Consider the following 18,026-nt stretch of genomic DNA (forward strand, 5'->3'; position numbering starts at 1 on the left):
TCTCTAAGTAATGGAATATTTCCAACAGAATTTGTAATAGCATTTCATTTAAAATGGTGGGAAAAGAATGTAGCAAATAGTTTAATGGTAACTAATAAGTATTAAAACTATACAAATGTGTACTGAGAAAAAAGTGTTCTTATATGGGGCCAGGTGGTGGCGTACCTGGTTGAATGTACACGTTACAGTGCACGAGGACCCAGTTTCAAGCCCCCGGTCCCCGTTTGCAAGGGGAAAGCTTTGAGAGTGGTGAAGCAGGGCTGCAGGCATCTCTCTCTCTCTCTCTCTCTCCCTTCATATCATCGCCTTCCCTCTCAATTTCTGGCTGTCTCCATACAATAAATAAATAAAGATAAAAATAAACCTTTAAATTATATTTTAAAAAATTATTCTTGTAAGTAGTGTAACTTCTGATGAGATATATTTTTTAACTCTAAATTTCATAACCCTGCTTATTGGACTTATTAATACTCTTCTTCATCTTTCAAACAATGGGATAATTGAGTGTGAAAGAGATTGGTGCCTTTCTCGATATGCAGACATAACATATGACAATTATAATTTAATTCCAGTTATAGATTATAATTTCAGGGTATAAGTCACATGATCTCCCTTATTTTATCCTCACAATTGTTCTAAGTATTTCAAGTAAGGAAGAACTACACAACATAATTTACCTAATAAGGCAAACCAAAGAGCCAAAGCTAAGGTCTCAGATAATTACTTGCCTTTCTAAAATAAGCCTTTTCTGTTCCAAGAACAGATAACCAAGAACCAACCCCAGCTGCCAACCTTTCATTCCCTCTGACAATAAACAATCTTGGGTTCATACTCCAAGCAATTCTTTACATGATGTCAATTTTTCCTCTAATTCTCTTACCTAAATATACTTATTTGGTACATTGAGACCAAACTGAGTCCCCTATTGACATTCCTTGTGACTAAAATTCCTTTTCTTGGGGGTCATTAACACCACCATTCACCATTATACCATTTTAGTAACTGCAATTTCAAGTAACTGAAAAGGAAGTCACTGCTTTTGTCCTCTTTGGAGGATTTGCAATGCCTGTAATTTGTTGCAACTGAACACTTTCTTGTTGAAGGCTTTGACAGCCACCATGCAGGACGAACTGAAGGCAGCTCAGAGAAAACCTGCAGTGTTAGACTTGTTCCACGCACCCAACTTGCGCAAAAGGATCTGTCTCCTGTCCTTTGCAGGGTAAATGCCCTTGATGCAAGAGGGATATTAATGGAGTGTGGACCAAATCTGTTGCTTTCTCCAAGGTGTACATGTGGTAAGGTCAGATTTGAAAGAAACAAAACACAAGGAAACATAAAGACACTTACTGTGTTCAGTGATATTAAATAGTTATGGAATTTTATTATTTTTAAAAAAGAAATCCTTAAATCACAAATTCAAAAAAAAAGGACCAGGAAACTGAGAAAATAATAGTGATGAAAAATTTTCATGGGGACAGGTGGTGGTGCACCTGGTTAAGCGCACACATTACAGTGCACAAGGACCCGCTTCAAGTTCCCAGCCCCCACCCGCAGAGGGAAAGCTTCACAAGTGGTGAAGCAGGGCTGCAGGTGTCTCTCTGTCTCTCCCTCTCTACCTCCCCTTCCCCTCTCAATTTCTCTGTCTCTATACAATAATAAATAAATAAAAACTAAAACTATATTTTTAAAAAGTTGTCATAAAAGTGTCAGATGTAGAACTCTGACTCTAAAAGTTTCCATGCAGAGATATCATTGTACAGACATTGAGTTGTAAGTCTTCTCTTCATTGGTTTGATTCATTGGGATTGACATAAAATTCCAGAGTCCACATTCTTAAATGTATCCAGATCAATTAATATCTCCATATGTAACTGTATAACCATCACCCATTGTGGTCTTCCACCAGTGGTCTTCAAATTGCAATCTACACGTAGAATCCACTCAAATAAATAACTACTGAAAGTTTCATATCTTCATCTGGAGTCCTGATGTGGTTTACATACTTGCTATCCTTTAGAAATGTAGCAAATAGGGAGTCAGGCTGTAGCGCAGCAGGTTAAGCGCAGGTGGCGCAAAGCACAAACACCGGCATAAGGATCCCGGTTCGAACCCCGGCTCCCCACCTGCAGGGGAGTCGCTTCACAGGTGGTGAAGCAGGTCTGCAGGTGTCTATCTTTCTCTCCTCCTCTCTGTCTTCCCCTCCTCTCTCCATTTCTCTGTGTCCTATCCAACAATGACAACAACAATAACTACAACAATAAAACAACAAGGGCAACAAAAGGGAATAAAAATAAATAAATAAATAAATAAATAAAAGAAATGTAGCAAATAGAGCAGTACTGATTTCCAGGAGCTTCTGCTTTTTATTAGTGAGTTATAGGATATATCATAGGAATTTCAAAGTAACTTACACAAGGATAAAGCATAATAATTCATTAACAAGGGAAACAAAGTGTTAAGGGCTGCAAGGAAGATAAAATATATCAAAGCCATCAAATCTCTTCTAGCAAACTTAAATTTCTAGCTTGCTTCTAACTAAAACACCTAGTGGGCTCTTACCAGATATATGTTACAAAGTCTAGCAAGTCACATACCTCCTCAGATGCATCTCATGCAACTGAAGTCACTCTGGAGTGGAACTCTGTCCTCCTGGGTACTTGTCAGTGCTTGAGAAGGTAAAGAAGTTGTTAACTCTGCAGAATAATTAGTTAAGCTGTTAAGTAATTAATTAATAGGCTGTGCAGACCTGAGCCAGGCAAAAACCTGGCATGCTAAGATATGATTTTCCACAAACCATGTCAAATCCAAGAGAAAAGCAATTACTCTAATACCCTCTAGATATTCAAACTATGGGGGCCGGGTGGTGGCACACCTGCTTGAGTGCACATGTTGCAATGCGCAAGGACCCAGGTTCCAGCCCCTGGTCTCCACCTGCAGGGAGAAAGCTTTGAGAGTGGGGAAGCAGGGTTGCAGGGGTCTCTCTGTCTCTTTCCCTCTCTGTCTCCCTCATCCTTTCAATTTTTGACTGTCTCTATCCAATAAATAAATAAAGATAATAAAAGATTTTTTAAAAAGATATTCAAACCTTAACACATACATTCTGTATCATCATGTATTTTTTGTGATAATTAAAAAATCATAACCTTGCAAAGAAAAATTCTGTCAAATAGTTCATGCCTTTTTAAACTTTATCAACACCATAAATCCCTGAAGTAATATTATTACAGTGTTTAGGGTGTAAAAATAACACACATGAGAAGTGTCTTTCTTCACCCTAGATTTTCAACTGCTGTTTCTCGTTTTGGTCTGATTCTCAACCTTGGGTACCTGGGAAGTAATGTCTTCCTGATCCAGGCTCTCTTTGGTATAGTTGCTTTCCCAGGAAATTATGCTGTATTGTTCACTCTCAATCACCTGGGCCGTCGAATAAGTCTTCTATCTTTCTCATTTCTATTGGGGATCTCCATACTGGCCACCATATTTGTGCCTCAAGGTAAGAAAAGAACATCATTTCAAGAAATAATGTGTATCTCCTTGTTACTCATAAATAGTGGTGTTCTCAAGTCAGAGGAAGGTAGAGACAGTATTCAATAATGTTGCTACACATTGAATTCTGGAGAAATGAATCAGACTCATTAGACATCACTCTGATATATGATTTAGTCATTAAATTAAACCTTTCTGGACAATAGTGTCATGTTTTCTTGAGTTGTTCCAGGACACCTATCAGTTGTTTATTTGTCTCTAAGCATATTCTAGCAAGCATGGAGAGCTTTCTGTGTAGCCTCTATAGTTTGCATAGCACATTAGACCTGACACTGGTAGTTGTCAAGAGGTGTATGACAGCAACGGTTTCAAACAGAAGCTTATATAATATATAGTTTGTGAGATACAGTAGTATCATTCCTTCATCTAGAGTCTTTTATAGAAAATTTACTATTCAATCTTATGCTTCATTTAAGGTCATCACAAGTATTACTTTGGTTAGAGGGATAATCTAGACTGTAAAAACCTAAACCCTCTTATCTTCAGGAAGACAGGAAATACACAAGTATAAGGTACAAATATCTAAATATCCTTTCTTAGCATCAATCTTAGTAAATTAAATAATAATAATATGTGGTAAATAGGAGAAACCAGGTGTCTCTATGCTTCACTTAATACCAAAATAGTTATGTAATTTACATCACTGTGATTTATGGGATATTATAGTTTAGTTGAAGGTCAACAATATTGTAAGATTGCTGCTCTATATTATAACTCTCACATGGATATTCGTTCAATTGCACAAAAACCAACTCCATACCTCCAGAGTCTATCCGAGACTTTTCTCATCTTAGGTAAGTCTGTTGTAGCTGATAATTTAACATTATTCAAAATCTAGGTATTATCCACACTGTCCATATCATGGACAATAATTCTATTCTGTAATTATTGTTTTCTGCATTTTGAATCTGTAGAAATTTTATATAAAGCTGATATTTTAAACTGTATTGTCATACACCTCCTAGAAACTACAAATATGACAGTTCTAAATTCTACACAGGGGTGGAGGAATCACAAACTATAATTAAGAAAATAGATTTCTCATATTTTCACCAATAACCTTTCTTGTGGCGTGTTTTGGTAGGCAAGAAAAGTTGATAGTATAATTCATCCTTTTATCCTCTGTAAGCCACAAAATGTGAAGAAATCACATTTCTCAGCACTTAGATCCCATTCATTGTCTGCTTCCATTAGCTTTCTCTATATATTTCTAAACATACAGGGACTTCTACAGTAGGGTTATTCTGATTTGTAATTTAGGGGCATGCTGACTCCTTCAGCTCATATTTCCTGTGTCTGAGAAGTCTTCCTCTCTCCAGAAATACAGACTGTGCAGGCAATTTTGGCAGCTGTGGGAGTAGGATGTACCTCTGCTGTTTACACCTGCTGTAATACCTATGCATCTGAACTCATTCCTACATCAGTCAGGTAGAAATCTCATGGATCATCTGTTAAGGTCAAAATAAATCTTTATTAGCTAATTAACATGCATTACAGGAAGACAATACAAGTTAATTATCCGAAAACAATCCATTAAAATAACAATAATTTATAGGCAAAATGTATTGAAAACAGACTTCTAACAGTCAATGTTAAGTCTATAGATATATTGAAAATGGTTCACATCTATTATCATTAGAGAAATGCAAATGACAACCACACTGAGGCTCCACCACATACCTCTGAGACTGACCCACATCAACAGAACAGGAAATGACAAGTGTTAGTGAAGACGTGGACAGAAAGGAATTCTGGTACACTGTTGGTGCGTGCCTCATGGAAAATTTTATGGACAGTCTTAAAGCAAATAAAAATTGATATGTCTTATGATCCAACGATACTATGTAGATTAGCATTACAATTATATGAAAATACAGTATTGTGCCAAATGATTTAAGCAAATCTCATTATGATGCTATACTTGCAACACAGAAATGGTTGACAAGAAAAATTAGTCAGAATGGATCATTCTGGGCTTCTCCATCCAGGCTCAGAGCATACTGGTAGATATTCTATAGAAATTCAGTCTCCAGTTAAACCTCCCCCAGGGGCAAACTAAAGAAGGAGGCTATTACTCTCTCCTAGCAGGCAGTGGACTTTACTTCTATCCCAAACTGAATGGCAGTAAACAAGCTGCACCCTTACAGTCAAGCTGCAGTTCTCCCAAAGCAGAGATCACATTGAGGCGTCCCATTGCCTGCTGTTCTCTCTCATCAAAGTGTGGCTGACAGGGCTGTTTCCTGCCAGCACTAGACTGTGTGATGCCCATCACCACCTGAGTCTAACGCTGCAGTCTCTTTTCAGAACTGAACCTGTGACTATTAGCTATGCAGGACTCAACTGAAATCTCACAGAACAACAGATATAATGAAAAGATGCAAATCTATAGATTCAGAGAAATCCTTATTAAAACACCAAAGCATAGTTCAAGGAAATTAAACAATTTATCCAAGAATTGGGGTAGAATTATAAATAAACATGACTATCAAAAACAGTCCTTAGAACAAAGAAGAAGAAGAGAGGCATCACATTCCTGACTTCAGTTTATACTACAAAGCAATAATAGCTAAAACAGTGAGGTAGTAAGTAGAGTTCAGAGCCTTCAGGTCACCTACTACTAACATTTCTCCCCATCTGGGAATAAGGATCAAAATTCTTTTTGGGGTGCAGAAGACAGGTATTCTGGCTTCTGTAATAGCTTCTTTGCTGAACCTGGACATTGGTAGGTCAATCTATAACCCCAGCCCTTCTTTCCCTAGAAGGTGTTTTTTTTTTTTTTCTCTGGAGAGGTGAGGCTTCTGGGCACCTTACTGAGGTCTGCTCAGAGATGTCAGGCTGGACTCATCTGCAACTTGGTCTCAGATTATTGCAGTTGGAAAGTTAATATCTCAGGATTGGTGTCTTTCATAGGATTTGAATTGAAGAGGAAGTGGCAGTATAAACTGACATGGTGGTATGACTCCAAGAACTTAGTTGAGGTCAGAAGAGGCAGTACAGGATAGAGGATCAAGAGGTGAGGCATCATCAAGTAATACAAAGTCCCAGAGGACCTCTGGGACAAATACGGATTTTACAGAGATCGCTAAAGATTCCTTGCAGTCTTAGAATTTTGAAGGCAGTAGATAATTTTTATTATAACCAAGTTTCTGGGGACCTTCCACCGAGCAGGACTTCTTTAGTTGTGGAGGGTACTTCCCTCACACCTTTTTAATCCTGAGATCATGGTTGTCTAGAACCTCTTGTGGCTAAGTCAGTTACTTACAAGGTCTCAGGTATCATTTTTAAGAGATTTTTTTTTCTTTAACTCAATCCCTGAGGTGAAGAAAATATATTTGATAATGCCTTGTTTTGCTGCTAGGAAATTGGCTGAGAGTTATTTTTCTAACTGGCCCTGGGAGATTAGATGAATAGCTAAAATTCTGACTTAGTCACTTTCTGGTGATTAATAATGAAACCAGAGATAAGATATAAAATTAAAGATGAGATTGACAAGAAAGATAATAGAGATAGAAATAAAATAAAGAAAGAAATTAAGGATGAGATTGACAAAAGAGATAATCAAGATAGAAATAAAGAGATAAGGTAAGGGATAAAAACAGAGACTTAGAAAGAGATGATTTGGTCATAGAACAGGCATGTGATAGTTTGGGGTTGGACTTCAAATTCTCTCCCTTATTGTCTGGTAGCTAAATCTAGATTCTACCCACCCAGCATTGGATTGACATCCAGTGTTGTTGGGTTGATGAGCTCTGAGAAGGAACCAGAATTGTACCCTTGATCTTCTCATGCACTGGCAATGCCTCTTCAGTGCTGGTTCAGTGCGAGCCTTCACTAAGTATGGCTTCTTAACTTCAGAGATCCATTTTCATTCCCTTTCCATCCACTGGCCACACCTGTGGCTTAGTGAGTTTCTGAAGAAAGCATGGCTGATTTTCTGTTGTGTTTTCTACTGATTTTTTTATTGTTTATTTCTAGTTTCAAGTTGAGTTGTGTAGAATGGCTTTTACTTCATAGCCATACCTCTGGAAGTCTGGTTATTGTCAGTTTTAACAATTACAAATGACATTTTCTGGAAAGGACTGTGTTCACAGTCCAGTGTGTTGTTTAAGCATAAGAATCAACAATCAGGGAGTCAGGTGGTGGCACAGCAGGTTAAGTGCATGTGGCACAAAGTGCAAGGACTGGTTAGGATCTGGGTTCAAGCCCCCAGCTCCCCACCTGCAGGGGAATCTCTTCACAGGTGGTGAAACAGGTCTGTTACATTGTACTGTTAACTAATCATCATGTTACCTATAAGACATTCAGATCTTCCCTTTCTTAAAACTGAAAGCACACTTTTTGACCCACACCTCCCACTAGCCCTCTATCTCTTCATATAAAAATTACCATAAGGTTTTTTTCTTTGAGATCAGTTATTTTTAAATTCTAGACATATATTAAACCGTTATTTATTTAGCATACTTTGGTTAACAGAATGTTCTCCAAGTTACTCCATAGAGTTTCATATGTCATGATATAATTTTTTTCCAGACTGAGTAACAATGCATTATCTCTCAAACTCCCTGTATTCTCTTTCCTTGGAACAACCAAATTGAAGAAATTAGGCTACATGCCACTACTATTATGAAATGCTCCATTACTACGGGAGAAGAGATTTTTTGAGATTATGATCACCTCTTTTCTATATACATTGAGTGTAAACTGCCAGAAGAGTAGTTCTATTTGGAAGTTTTTCAGGACGTTCCAACTGTGCTCCCTAGTAGTTAGACCACTTTACAGTCTCATCAGTAACTAGTAAAGATTTTCTTTTCTCCATAGTCTCGTGAACATTTTTACCTATCATTTTATAATAGCCATCCAAATATGCATATAGTAATATCTTCTGGTGGGTATGACTTGCATTTCCCTGACAATCAGTGATGTAGTATCTCTTTTCTTTTCTTTTTTTTTTAAAGCTTTTAAAACATTTATTTATTTATTTATTTATTTATTTATTCCTTTTTGTTGCCCTTGCTTTTTTTATTGTTGTAGTTATTGTTGTTGATGTTGTCATTGTTGGATAGGACAGAAAGAAATGGAGAGACTGGAAGACAGAGAGGGGATCTGATTTCTTGACTGGCAAAATGTCTTTTACATCCTTCCATCCCATAACCAGCCTCCCAGTCTCCTTACCTCCAAGGTTAGAGTGTTTTCAGTATCCCTTATTCCACTGAAATGTGCAGCTTTTCTCAGTTCCTTTAAGCCCTCCTTGCGTCTGTTGGAGATAGTCAGCCACTGAGCAGACTCTGCAACCTACATGAACAAGGCATGTTGTGTGGAACAGATCATTACACGCTGAATCTGTCAACATTTGCATACCAGTATCCCACAGAACAAAACAAAAAGAAAGCTCATACATAGTGCACAGAAATAAGACAAAGAATGGTACAGACATTACACTGGACTATATGCCAGTCTCTAAAGGCAAATGTCAGACCTCCCAAGCCTGCCTGTCCAATATTGGCAGCAAAGGAAGTCAGTGTTATACCCAAAGCCTGAAACCATGGAACCAGGGCACTATCCACTCTACAACTGGAAAAAAAAAAAACCCCAGAGATTTGATTGACTTTCAACTTCAATGCTAACACTAGGAAAATATCAAAGATACAAAATAAGACTTACAGAGCAAAATATTATTTGCCACGATAGTTATGGATTAAATCCCAGATAAGAAACAAAGTGAACAGTACATGGGGAATCTGGGAGCAAATGTTACACAGATGCTTACAAGGGTCACCTGAAGGACACACTATCTGAGGACCATGCTCCTTCTAAACCTGAAGGGGGTGGAGGGAGGTTGGGGAGAGAGAAGCAAGTTAGATTCTGGGGGCAATATCCTTTAAGCATATGAAAGCTTAAATGTACTCTTCATAAAAATAATGCCATTCAATTTAAAGATCAGTTAAAAATCCTTAAAACAAATTCATACATCTCCAGCTTGACCAAGATAAAGTTTATTTCTCTAAATTCCTTTCTACACAAGCTTTCTATAAGTTTCCTTCTTACAAGTGGTTTATTCCTCTTTTACATTCTACATTCTACATATTCTGAACTGCAAAGTTGCTGAGAGTAGATATGGAGCACTTTTACAATGCCCACACAAAGCCTCTACATTGTGAGGTGAGGAATATGTTAACATTCTCTTTGTTAAAACATTTTATTTATTGACTGATTTATTCCTATGAGATAGGTTTTGATTTTAGTCTTAAAGATACTTTTCTCTGATTCTTATTACCTGCAATTTACCAATTTGCATCTGTTAAGGTAACAGCACAAAATGACAAAAGTCATATGGAAACTCATTTGTTCTCAAGGAAAGTAGAAACTTAATTCATGAGTTAATTTGACTGTAAATGACAATGGTCTATATGTATGATCTGGGTTCACTCTGAAATGTGTTTCCTGCTGAAGATGTTAATATGCAACTACTAAAAGTAAATTCAACTATATGTTCTTATATCTAATGTTGAATTGATCTGCACAGTAAAATGTTAAATGATAAATTCATATATAATAAAATGGCAAAGGAAATGATTTAATCCTATTTTGTTTGTTGTCTGACTTTCAAAATAAAGATAAGGACACATGTTCAAACCCTCAGTCCCCATGTGCGTGAGGGAAGCGTCATAAGAGGTGAAGCAGTGTTGCAGGTATCTCACTTTCACCCTTTATCTCATTATTTCACCCACTCTCATTTCTCTCTGTTCTATCAAATCAAAAAGAACTATTGAGAAAAAGGAAAAAAGTATTACACTGAGTTGGGGACCCATCCTGCAAGCCCCAAATCTCAACAGTGCCCTGTTGGTAATAATAAGCAAAAACCAAACAACAGTAAGAAGATCAGAAAGGGAAACTAAAAGCAGGATCTGACTAAATTGAAAGTAGGACACCAAAGTAAAAACCCTGTGGTGAGGGGGAGGGTAGACATGCTGCTTTCTGGGCCTGCGGGGGTTGGGGGGTGGGTGGGCTGAACAGGACACAGTCTTTTGGTGGTGGGAATGGTGTTTATGTACACTCCTATTAAAGTGTAGTCATATAAATCACTAGTTAATTAATATGAGAGGGGAAAAATTGATTGTATGTCTTGAAGTTTTTAAAACACAGACTGAGTCTTTTTAATATATAGGCTGTGTCTTTGATATGCAGACTCTCTCAAAAGCCTAGACCAAGTAGATCAGAAGCAACTGGTGGCACAGCTATATACAAGATACTGGGTATTATACAGCAAATCCTTTTGCTGTATAATACCAAAGGGACTTTTATAATACAAAGGGACTTTTCAAATTTAACCCAATTACCAAATAATGTGATGATAACAGTAACTATCCATTGTCTTTTTGAACCCTAAGACAGTAGGAACCTCAAATTTCCACTATAGAACCTATATTTCCCCCAGTCCTGAAACCTTAGGATAGGGCCCACTTTCCCGCATGCCTCTCCCAATTCATATCAAATAATATTGCATCTTCTGATCACAACCTAATCGATGCAACGACTGCCACCTCAACATGCTTCAGCTCAGACTGTGTCCAGAGACTTCAGGTGTGGAACGACAACCCTTCAGCTTCATCACTCGGGTGAGACCTCTCCTTTCATAGTATTCTCTAATTCCATCCTAGGTGGTTCACTTCCTAACAAAGTCCCAAAACCTAGATATAGACCAGGTTCCGTGAGATAGAACATATGTTCACACATATCCATAAACTAGTGCAAAATATAGACCTGAAAGCAGAAGTACACTAGATTTTGTAGTGAGTACCCCACCCCCCAAAACTTCCTCTCCACTATTCCAACCTTTGGGTCCATGACTGTTCTACAATTTGTTTGGCTCTGTATGTTAACTCTCTTTTCAGCCACCAGGTTCCAGATGCCATCAGGATGCTGGCCAGGCTTCCCTGGACTGAAGACCCCACCAATGTGTCCTGGAGCTCTGCTTCCCCAGAGACCCACCCTACTGTGGAAAGAGAGAGGCAGACTGGGAGTATGGACTGACCAGTCAACGTCCATGTTCAGTGGGGAAGCAATTACAGAAGCCAGACCTTTTACCTTCTGCAACCCACAATGACCCTGGGTCCATGCTCCCAGAGGGACAGATAACGGGAAAGCTATTGGGGATGGGATGGGATATGGAGACCGGGTGGTGGGAATTGTGTGGAGTTGTACCCCTCCTATCCTATGGTTTTGTTAATGTCTCCTTTCTTAAATAAAAAATAAAAATAAATAAATAAAGAGAGAAACAGTGCCTGGCTTCCTTTGGTGTTTTCCAGAATATCTTCCCTTTCAGTAATCATATAAAAATAAGATTCCTGCTGACAAACACTTCAGGTCATGGTGGAACTGGAGTTCAGAGCCATCTGGTCTTCTTTCTCTATCACTTGCTCCTCTGGAAGTATGTCGCGAAATTCATTTTGGGGTGCAGAAGGCAGGAGTTCTGACTTGTATAATTGCTTCTCTGATGGACATGGATGTTGGTGAGTTGATCCATATCCCCAGTCTGTGTCCTATTTTTCTTTGGTACTGTAGGCATCTGGAGAGGTGAGGTTCCAGAACATACTGGTGAGCTCATCTTCCCAAAGTGATTAGTATGGAATCATCTATAACTTGGTGGCTGAGGTAGTGAGATACAAGGAAGAAAAATGTTTAATAATCAGAAATCAAAAATAGGAATAGATCAGATGAAAGCAGGGTCTTTAGGGTTGGGAAAAACTAGGAAGTCTATTTTAGGTATGTTCCTAGGGGTCCATGACTTCAGTAATCTTTGCTTGAGCTTGATAGTTAAATGGAGGTGGATTATAAATGTTGTCTGAGAAGATGATGTCAGAGTTGAGGATAGAACTAGAAAGCCACATTAGGACAGAGAGTAGCTTCCAAATTTGAAGAAAATATGTAAATACAATTCTCAGTTTACCCCATACATCTGACCTAGAGTCCATATATATTCCTCTTAGCACAGGAGCCTGCATAACCTATGAGTCCCTGCCAGAGCTAGAAGTTCATGGTCACAGCTGAGAACATTCTAGGCTGCACTCATTTCAGGGCCAAGTTTCCTCAAGTGGCAGGGTAGGATGAACCCAGCCTCCCTTTGGAATGTAGGACAGTCCTTCCTATTGCTAGTTTATAGTGAGTCTAAGGACCTGAAGAGGCCCTCAGAAGGGTTTATGATAATGTTCGTGATGAAGTGACAAGTGATAGTGGAGAGAAGGATCTATTAGAGGTCTAGGCTTACAATATCTATGGGGGAATCCAAGGATTCCATTACTACTTGATGAGTTGACCTGACAAGGGCATCATGAAGTGAGCCAGTCTCTTGCCCTTCCCCAGCTTTAGTACCTTCAGTACCTTCTTTATCTGATGAGCTTAGAGTTTCTCCCAATTGTTAAAGAACTCTGTATCATTTGTTGTATCCAAACACATATTAGGTTTATGGGGATCTGTCTTCAAGTTAGGGAGGAAATAAGCCTAGGATTTTAGTGGAGTTAACCTCCATTTACTTGTTTTGATGATTCTAATAAACATTCAGTTAACCATTTTAAGACCATTTGTAGATCCATGCCATATTTTCCGTCTGTCTGAGGAAAACATTTCATTTTATGATTAATACCATTTTGTTACATTAGTTTATTTTTTACAATATGCCTGTTTTTTTGGACATACTATAACCATGAATAATAATAGCACAAAAAATTCATCTATAAAAAATTAGAGAGTTGGGAGTCGGACGGTAGCGCAGCGGGTTAAGCGCATGAGGCGCAAAGCACAAGGACCGGCATAAGGATTCCGGTTCAAGCCCCCGGCTCCCCACCTGCAGGGGAGTCACTTCACAGGTGGTGAAGCAGGTCTGCAGGTGTCTGTCTTTCTCTCCCCCTCTCTGTCTTCTCCTCCTCTCTCCATTTCTCTCTGTCGCATCTAACAACGACAACATCAACAACAACAATAATAACTACAACAACAATGAAAAACAACAAGGGCAACGAAAAGGGAAAATAAACAAATATTAAAAAATTAGAGAGTTAGGAATTGGCTATAGTCATGAAAACATATTTGAGTATTATATTAGAATGTAAATGAGTGCATCAATCATAAATGCATATTTTTCTATAGTAATTAATAGTAATTTCTTTTTTTTTCCCCATTTGGATTGTATCTGGAGTTTGTTGCCTGAACTACCATTTCATTGGTTTTGGAGATTACTTGTTCTTTTTTTTTCTTACTAAATAGAGGGAAATAGAGAGAGATGGAAAGGGAGAAGAAGGGAGAGAGAGAGTGACAGAGACAGACATAGTGTAGGAATCACACCTTGGACTCTGTTCCACTGCTTGTGAAGCTTCTACCTCATGAAGGTGGGGAATGAAGGTATGGTAATGTGAATTCTTGCCACCACCCAGCCTGCATAGTGATTGGTAAATGAATCACTGAGATTTGAAATGTAGTGTTTCTCTGTAAGGAGCCAATAATGTCAAGTCATTTCAGCTTCTTTTTTAAATTAATTAATCAATTATAATTGATAGGGCAGAGAGCAATAGAGAGTGAAGGGTGACAGAGAGGGAGAGAAAAGTACTTGCAATATTGCTTCAGTGCCCATGAAGCTTCCCCCTGCAGGTAGGCTTTGAGGGCTTGAACCCAAGAACTTTTTTTAATTTTAATTTTACTGGAGGGAGTTAATTGTTTACGGTATAGTCTTTGACACATAGGCACAAACTTTTATCTCTCCTTGGTGTCTAGAAGACAACAGGATCCCAATGTGCCATCATCAGATTCCTTTCCCTCCTCCCCCAGAGTTCTCTGCTTTGGTGCAATACACAATACCAAGTGCAAGTTTCACTTTATTTTTTTACCTTACTGTTCTTTGTTCTTATTTAGCACCTATAAGTAAGATCATACTGTACTGGACTTTCATTTCTGGTTTGTCTCACTCAACAGCATGCCTTTGAGTTTTGAGTATGATATTGCAAAAGAGATGACCTCTTTTTAACAGTTGTATTGTACTTGGTTGTGTGTAACACAACCTTAGTATTACAACATCCTTAGTCATTCATCTGTTGTGCATCTGAGTTGCTTTCAAGTTTGGTCTATTTCAAACGGTACGATATTGCAAAAGAGGTTACCTCATTTTTAACAGCTTTATTTTACTTGGTTGTGTATTACACAACAATATTGCAAAAGAGATGACCTCATTTAAAAATTTTTCTATATTTATTTATTTTCCCTTTTGTTTCCCTTGTTGTTGCAGTTACTATTGTTGTTATTGATGTTATTGTACGATAGGACAGAGAGATATGGAGAGGAGGGGAATACAGAGAGGAGGAGAGAAAGACAGACACCTGCAGACCTGCTTCACCACTTGTGAAGCGACTCCCCTGCAGATGAGGAGTTGGGCTCGAACTGGGATCCCCCGCTGCGCTACCTCCCAACTCCCAAGACTACCTCATTTGTAATAGCTTTATTGTACATGGTTGTGTGTTACACAACCTATGTATTACAACATCCTTAGACATTCATCTGTTGTGCATTTGGGTTGCTTTCAAGTACTCACGCAAAACAAAACAGAAGGTGGAGCAAAATTCAATCCTTTTTTAGGGGTGGTGCAAAATTACTACCTATAAAATGCAATGATTAACAAGCTAAAAATGCAAGATGTTTTGGAGTAGTTGTATACTTGCAGATAGCTGGCATGATTCTGGATTAACAGTTGAACAGTAATAAAAATAGGCAATCTCCCCAAAATTATTTTGTGGTAAAGTTGATGTGTCTTTGTAGGAATAATCCACTTAACTTTGGAGGGACTTCAGAAAAAAAAAAATAATGATAGCAAAATTACCCAGCCAAGTGTGACAAGTGATTGAATTGGGAATTGATGTTGCAGACCAAGTAGAAAAGTGTAGGAGAGAACTTTGGTTTTGGGAATGGTATACTGTTCTATAATTTTGTAAATCATGATTAAATTTCTATTAAAATAAACACTAAAAATTGTGTGAAAGATATAGACAGTTTTATTATTTTATAATTCATTTATTTATTTACTTATTGGATAGAGATGGAGAGAAATTGAAGTGGGAGTGGGGGAGAGAGAGAGAGAGAGACCTGCAGTATTTCTCCATAGCTCCTGAAGCTTTGCCTTTCAAGTTGTCACTGGGGACTTTAACCATGGCCCTTGCACATTGTAACATGCGCTGTCAACTGAGAGCATCATCTCCTGCCCCCCTAGAAATTTCTTTAAAGGACACATAGAGATGGTCTATAGACATATTGAAAATGGTTCATTCACATCACTTGTCCTTAGAGAAATACAAATGACAGCCACATGGGGGCTCCACCACACACCTGTGAGACTGGCCCATGTCAACAAAACAGGAAGTGAGAAGTGTTGGTGAAGATGTGGACAGAAAGGAATTCTGTCCACACTGTTGGTGCATCCCTCGTGGACAACTTAAAGCAAATAAAAATGGAAATACCTTATGATCACACATTACTACATTAGGGCTTGCATTAAACTATATGAAAACAATGGATTGTGCACAGCCATTGAACCAAATCCTAGTATGACACTATTTCTTGCCAACAGAAATGGTTGGCAAGAAACTATAGGCTGTAAACAAGATGGGTCATCCTGGGCCTCTCCAACCAGGCTAACAGCAATACTGTTGGGTGTTCTATAGAAATTCAGTTTCCAGTTTAACTTCCACCAGGGGCAAACTAAAGAAGGAGGCTACAGAGAAGACACATGGGATGATTCCAGTGCTCTTGAATTTGTTGCTGCTGTCTTTATGGCCTAACATATGGTTCTATCCTTTAGGATGTACTGTGTGGATTTGAAAAGAATGTGTATTCCATTTTCTTGGGGTGAAGAACTCTGAAAATGTCCAGGAGGTCTGGTCTATTCACCTCTTCTATTAATTCTCTTGTTTCTTTGTTGATTCTCTGCTTACTTGATCTATCTAAAGAAGGAAGCTATTAGTCTCTGCTAGCAGGCAGTGGACTTTACTTCTATCCCAGACTTAATGGCAGTAAACAAGCTGCACCCTTACAGTCAAGCTGCAGTTCTCCCAAAGCAGGGATCACATTCAGGGGTCCCACTGCCTGCTGTTCTCTCTCATCAGAGTATGGCTGACAGGGCACTCTTTCCTGCTAGCCCTAGACTTAATAGAACTTAAAAGGTATATTCCAAGGGGCCCATGAGTTTACTAGCTTTTGTCTGAGCCCTACAGACTATTTAATTAATGCTACTTTGTGTATAAACTAAAGTCAGGAATGTGATGCCTCCATTTTTTCTGTATAAGTACCGAGCGCTAGCCAATTGCACCACTGGAGCTCCGGTGCCTCCATTTTTTTCTTCTTTTTCCTGAGAAGCGCTTTTGATACTCATGTTGATTTATAATTCCTCACCAATTAGGTGGAATTAAAGGTATTGTGGGCTAAAGGTATTGTCTGGGGAGATATTGTCAGAGTTGGACATAAGACTAGAAAGCTGAATCAGGGCAGAGAGTAGTTCCAAAATATGGGAAATGTATATAAATACTGTTAACTGTTGACCCCATTGATCTGATTGGGGCTCCATTTTTGTTAATATTCAGGAACCTGTGTAAGTAGGTCTGAACTCGCATTCCGTGCTCATAGCTAAGAACAATCTAGGCTGCACTAGTTTTGGGACCTGTCTTCCTCTAGTGGCAGAATTCCTTTGGAGAAGGCAGTCCCTATCACTGTTGTTCCACTTTGAGAGCAAGTTCCTGTAGAGGCCCACAAAAAGATTTATGATGTTGTTTCTCATGGAGATGACCAGTGATGGTGGAGAGAGGGATCTGTTAGAGGTCTAGGCCCATCATATCTATGTGGGAATGCCAGGACTCCCTGACTAGGGACCCTGATGATGGGGCAGCCTGGTAGAAACCAAATAGGCCATCATTAAAGTATGCCAGTCTCAAAAATTGGTGTGTAATTATAAATAAACATGAGTATCAAAAGCACTCCTCAGGAAAAAGAAGAAAAAATGAAGGCATCACATTCCTGACTTCAGTTTATACACAAAGCAGTAGTAATTAAAACAGTGTAGTAATGGCATTCAGAGACTTCAAATCAGCTTACACTAACATTTCTTCCCCTCTGGGATTAAGGACCAAAATTATTTTTGGGGAGCAGAAGGTGGGTGTTCTGGCTTCTGTAATTGCTTCTCTGATGGACATGGATGTTGGTAGGTTGATCCATACCCCAGACTCACCTCTTTCTTTCTTTCTTTCTTTCTTTCTTTCTTTCTTTCTTTCTTCCTTTCTTTCTTCCTTTCTTTCTTTTTGATATGTACAGGTGGAAATTTATTTTATTATTAGTGATTTAATAATTATCAACAAGATGGGATATAAGGAGTATAATTCCATACAATTTCCATCACCAGAGTTCTGTATCACATCCTCTTCATGGGAAGTTTTCCTATTATTTATTTCTGCTTCCAG

At 38.5% G+C, this 18,026-nt stretch overlaps 2 protein-coding genes across 3 annotated transcripts in view; both read left to right on the plus strand.

Annotated features, from left to right (window-relative positions):
• LOC103116521 (organic anion transporter 7-like) overlaps window positions 1-5,146 on the plus strand; it is a 28,159-nt gene extending 23,013 nt beyond the window's left edge. Inside the window, exons 6-7 of the mRNA XM_060176389.1 lie at window positions 1,104-1,219; window positions 3,279-5,146. Of these exons, the coding sequence (XP_060032372.1) occupies window positions 1,104-1,219; window positions 3,279-3,594 (432 nt within the window). The 3' untranslated portion in view covers window positions 3,595-5,146. The remainder of the gene's footprint in view (window positions 1-1,103; window positions 1,220-3,278) is intronic.
• Window positions 1-18,026, plus strand: part of LOC103116472 (organic anion transporter 7-like) — a 272,851-nt gene that overhangs the window by 101,162 nt on the left and 153,663 nt on the right. The window lies entirely within an intron of this gene.

Source organism: Erinaceus europaeus, chromosome 17 (assembly GCF_950295315.1).
Source record: "Erinaceus europaeus chromosome 17, mEriEur2.1, whole genome shotgun sequence".
NCBI classification, from domain to species: domain Eukaryota; kingdom Metazoa; phylum Chordata; class Mammalia; order Eulipotyphla; family Erinaceidae; genus Erinaceus; species Erinaceus europaeus.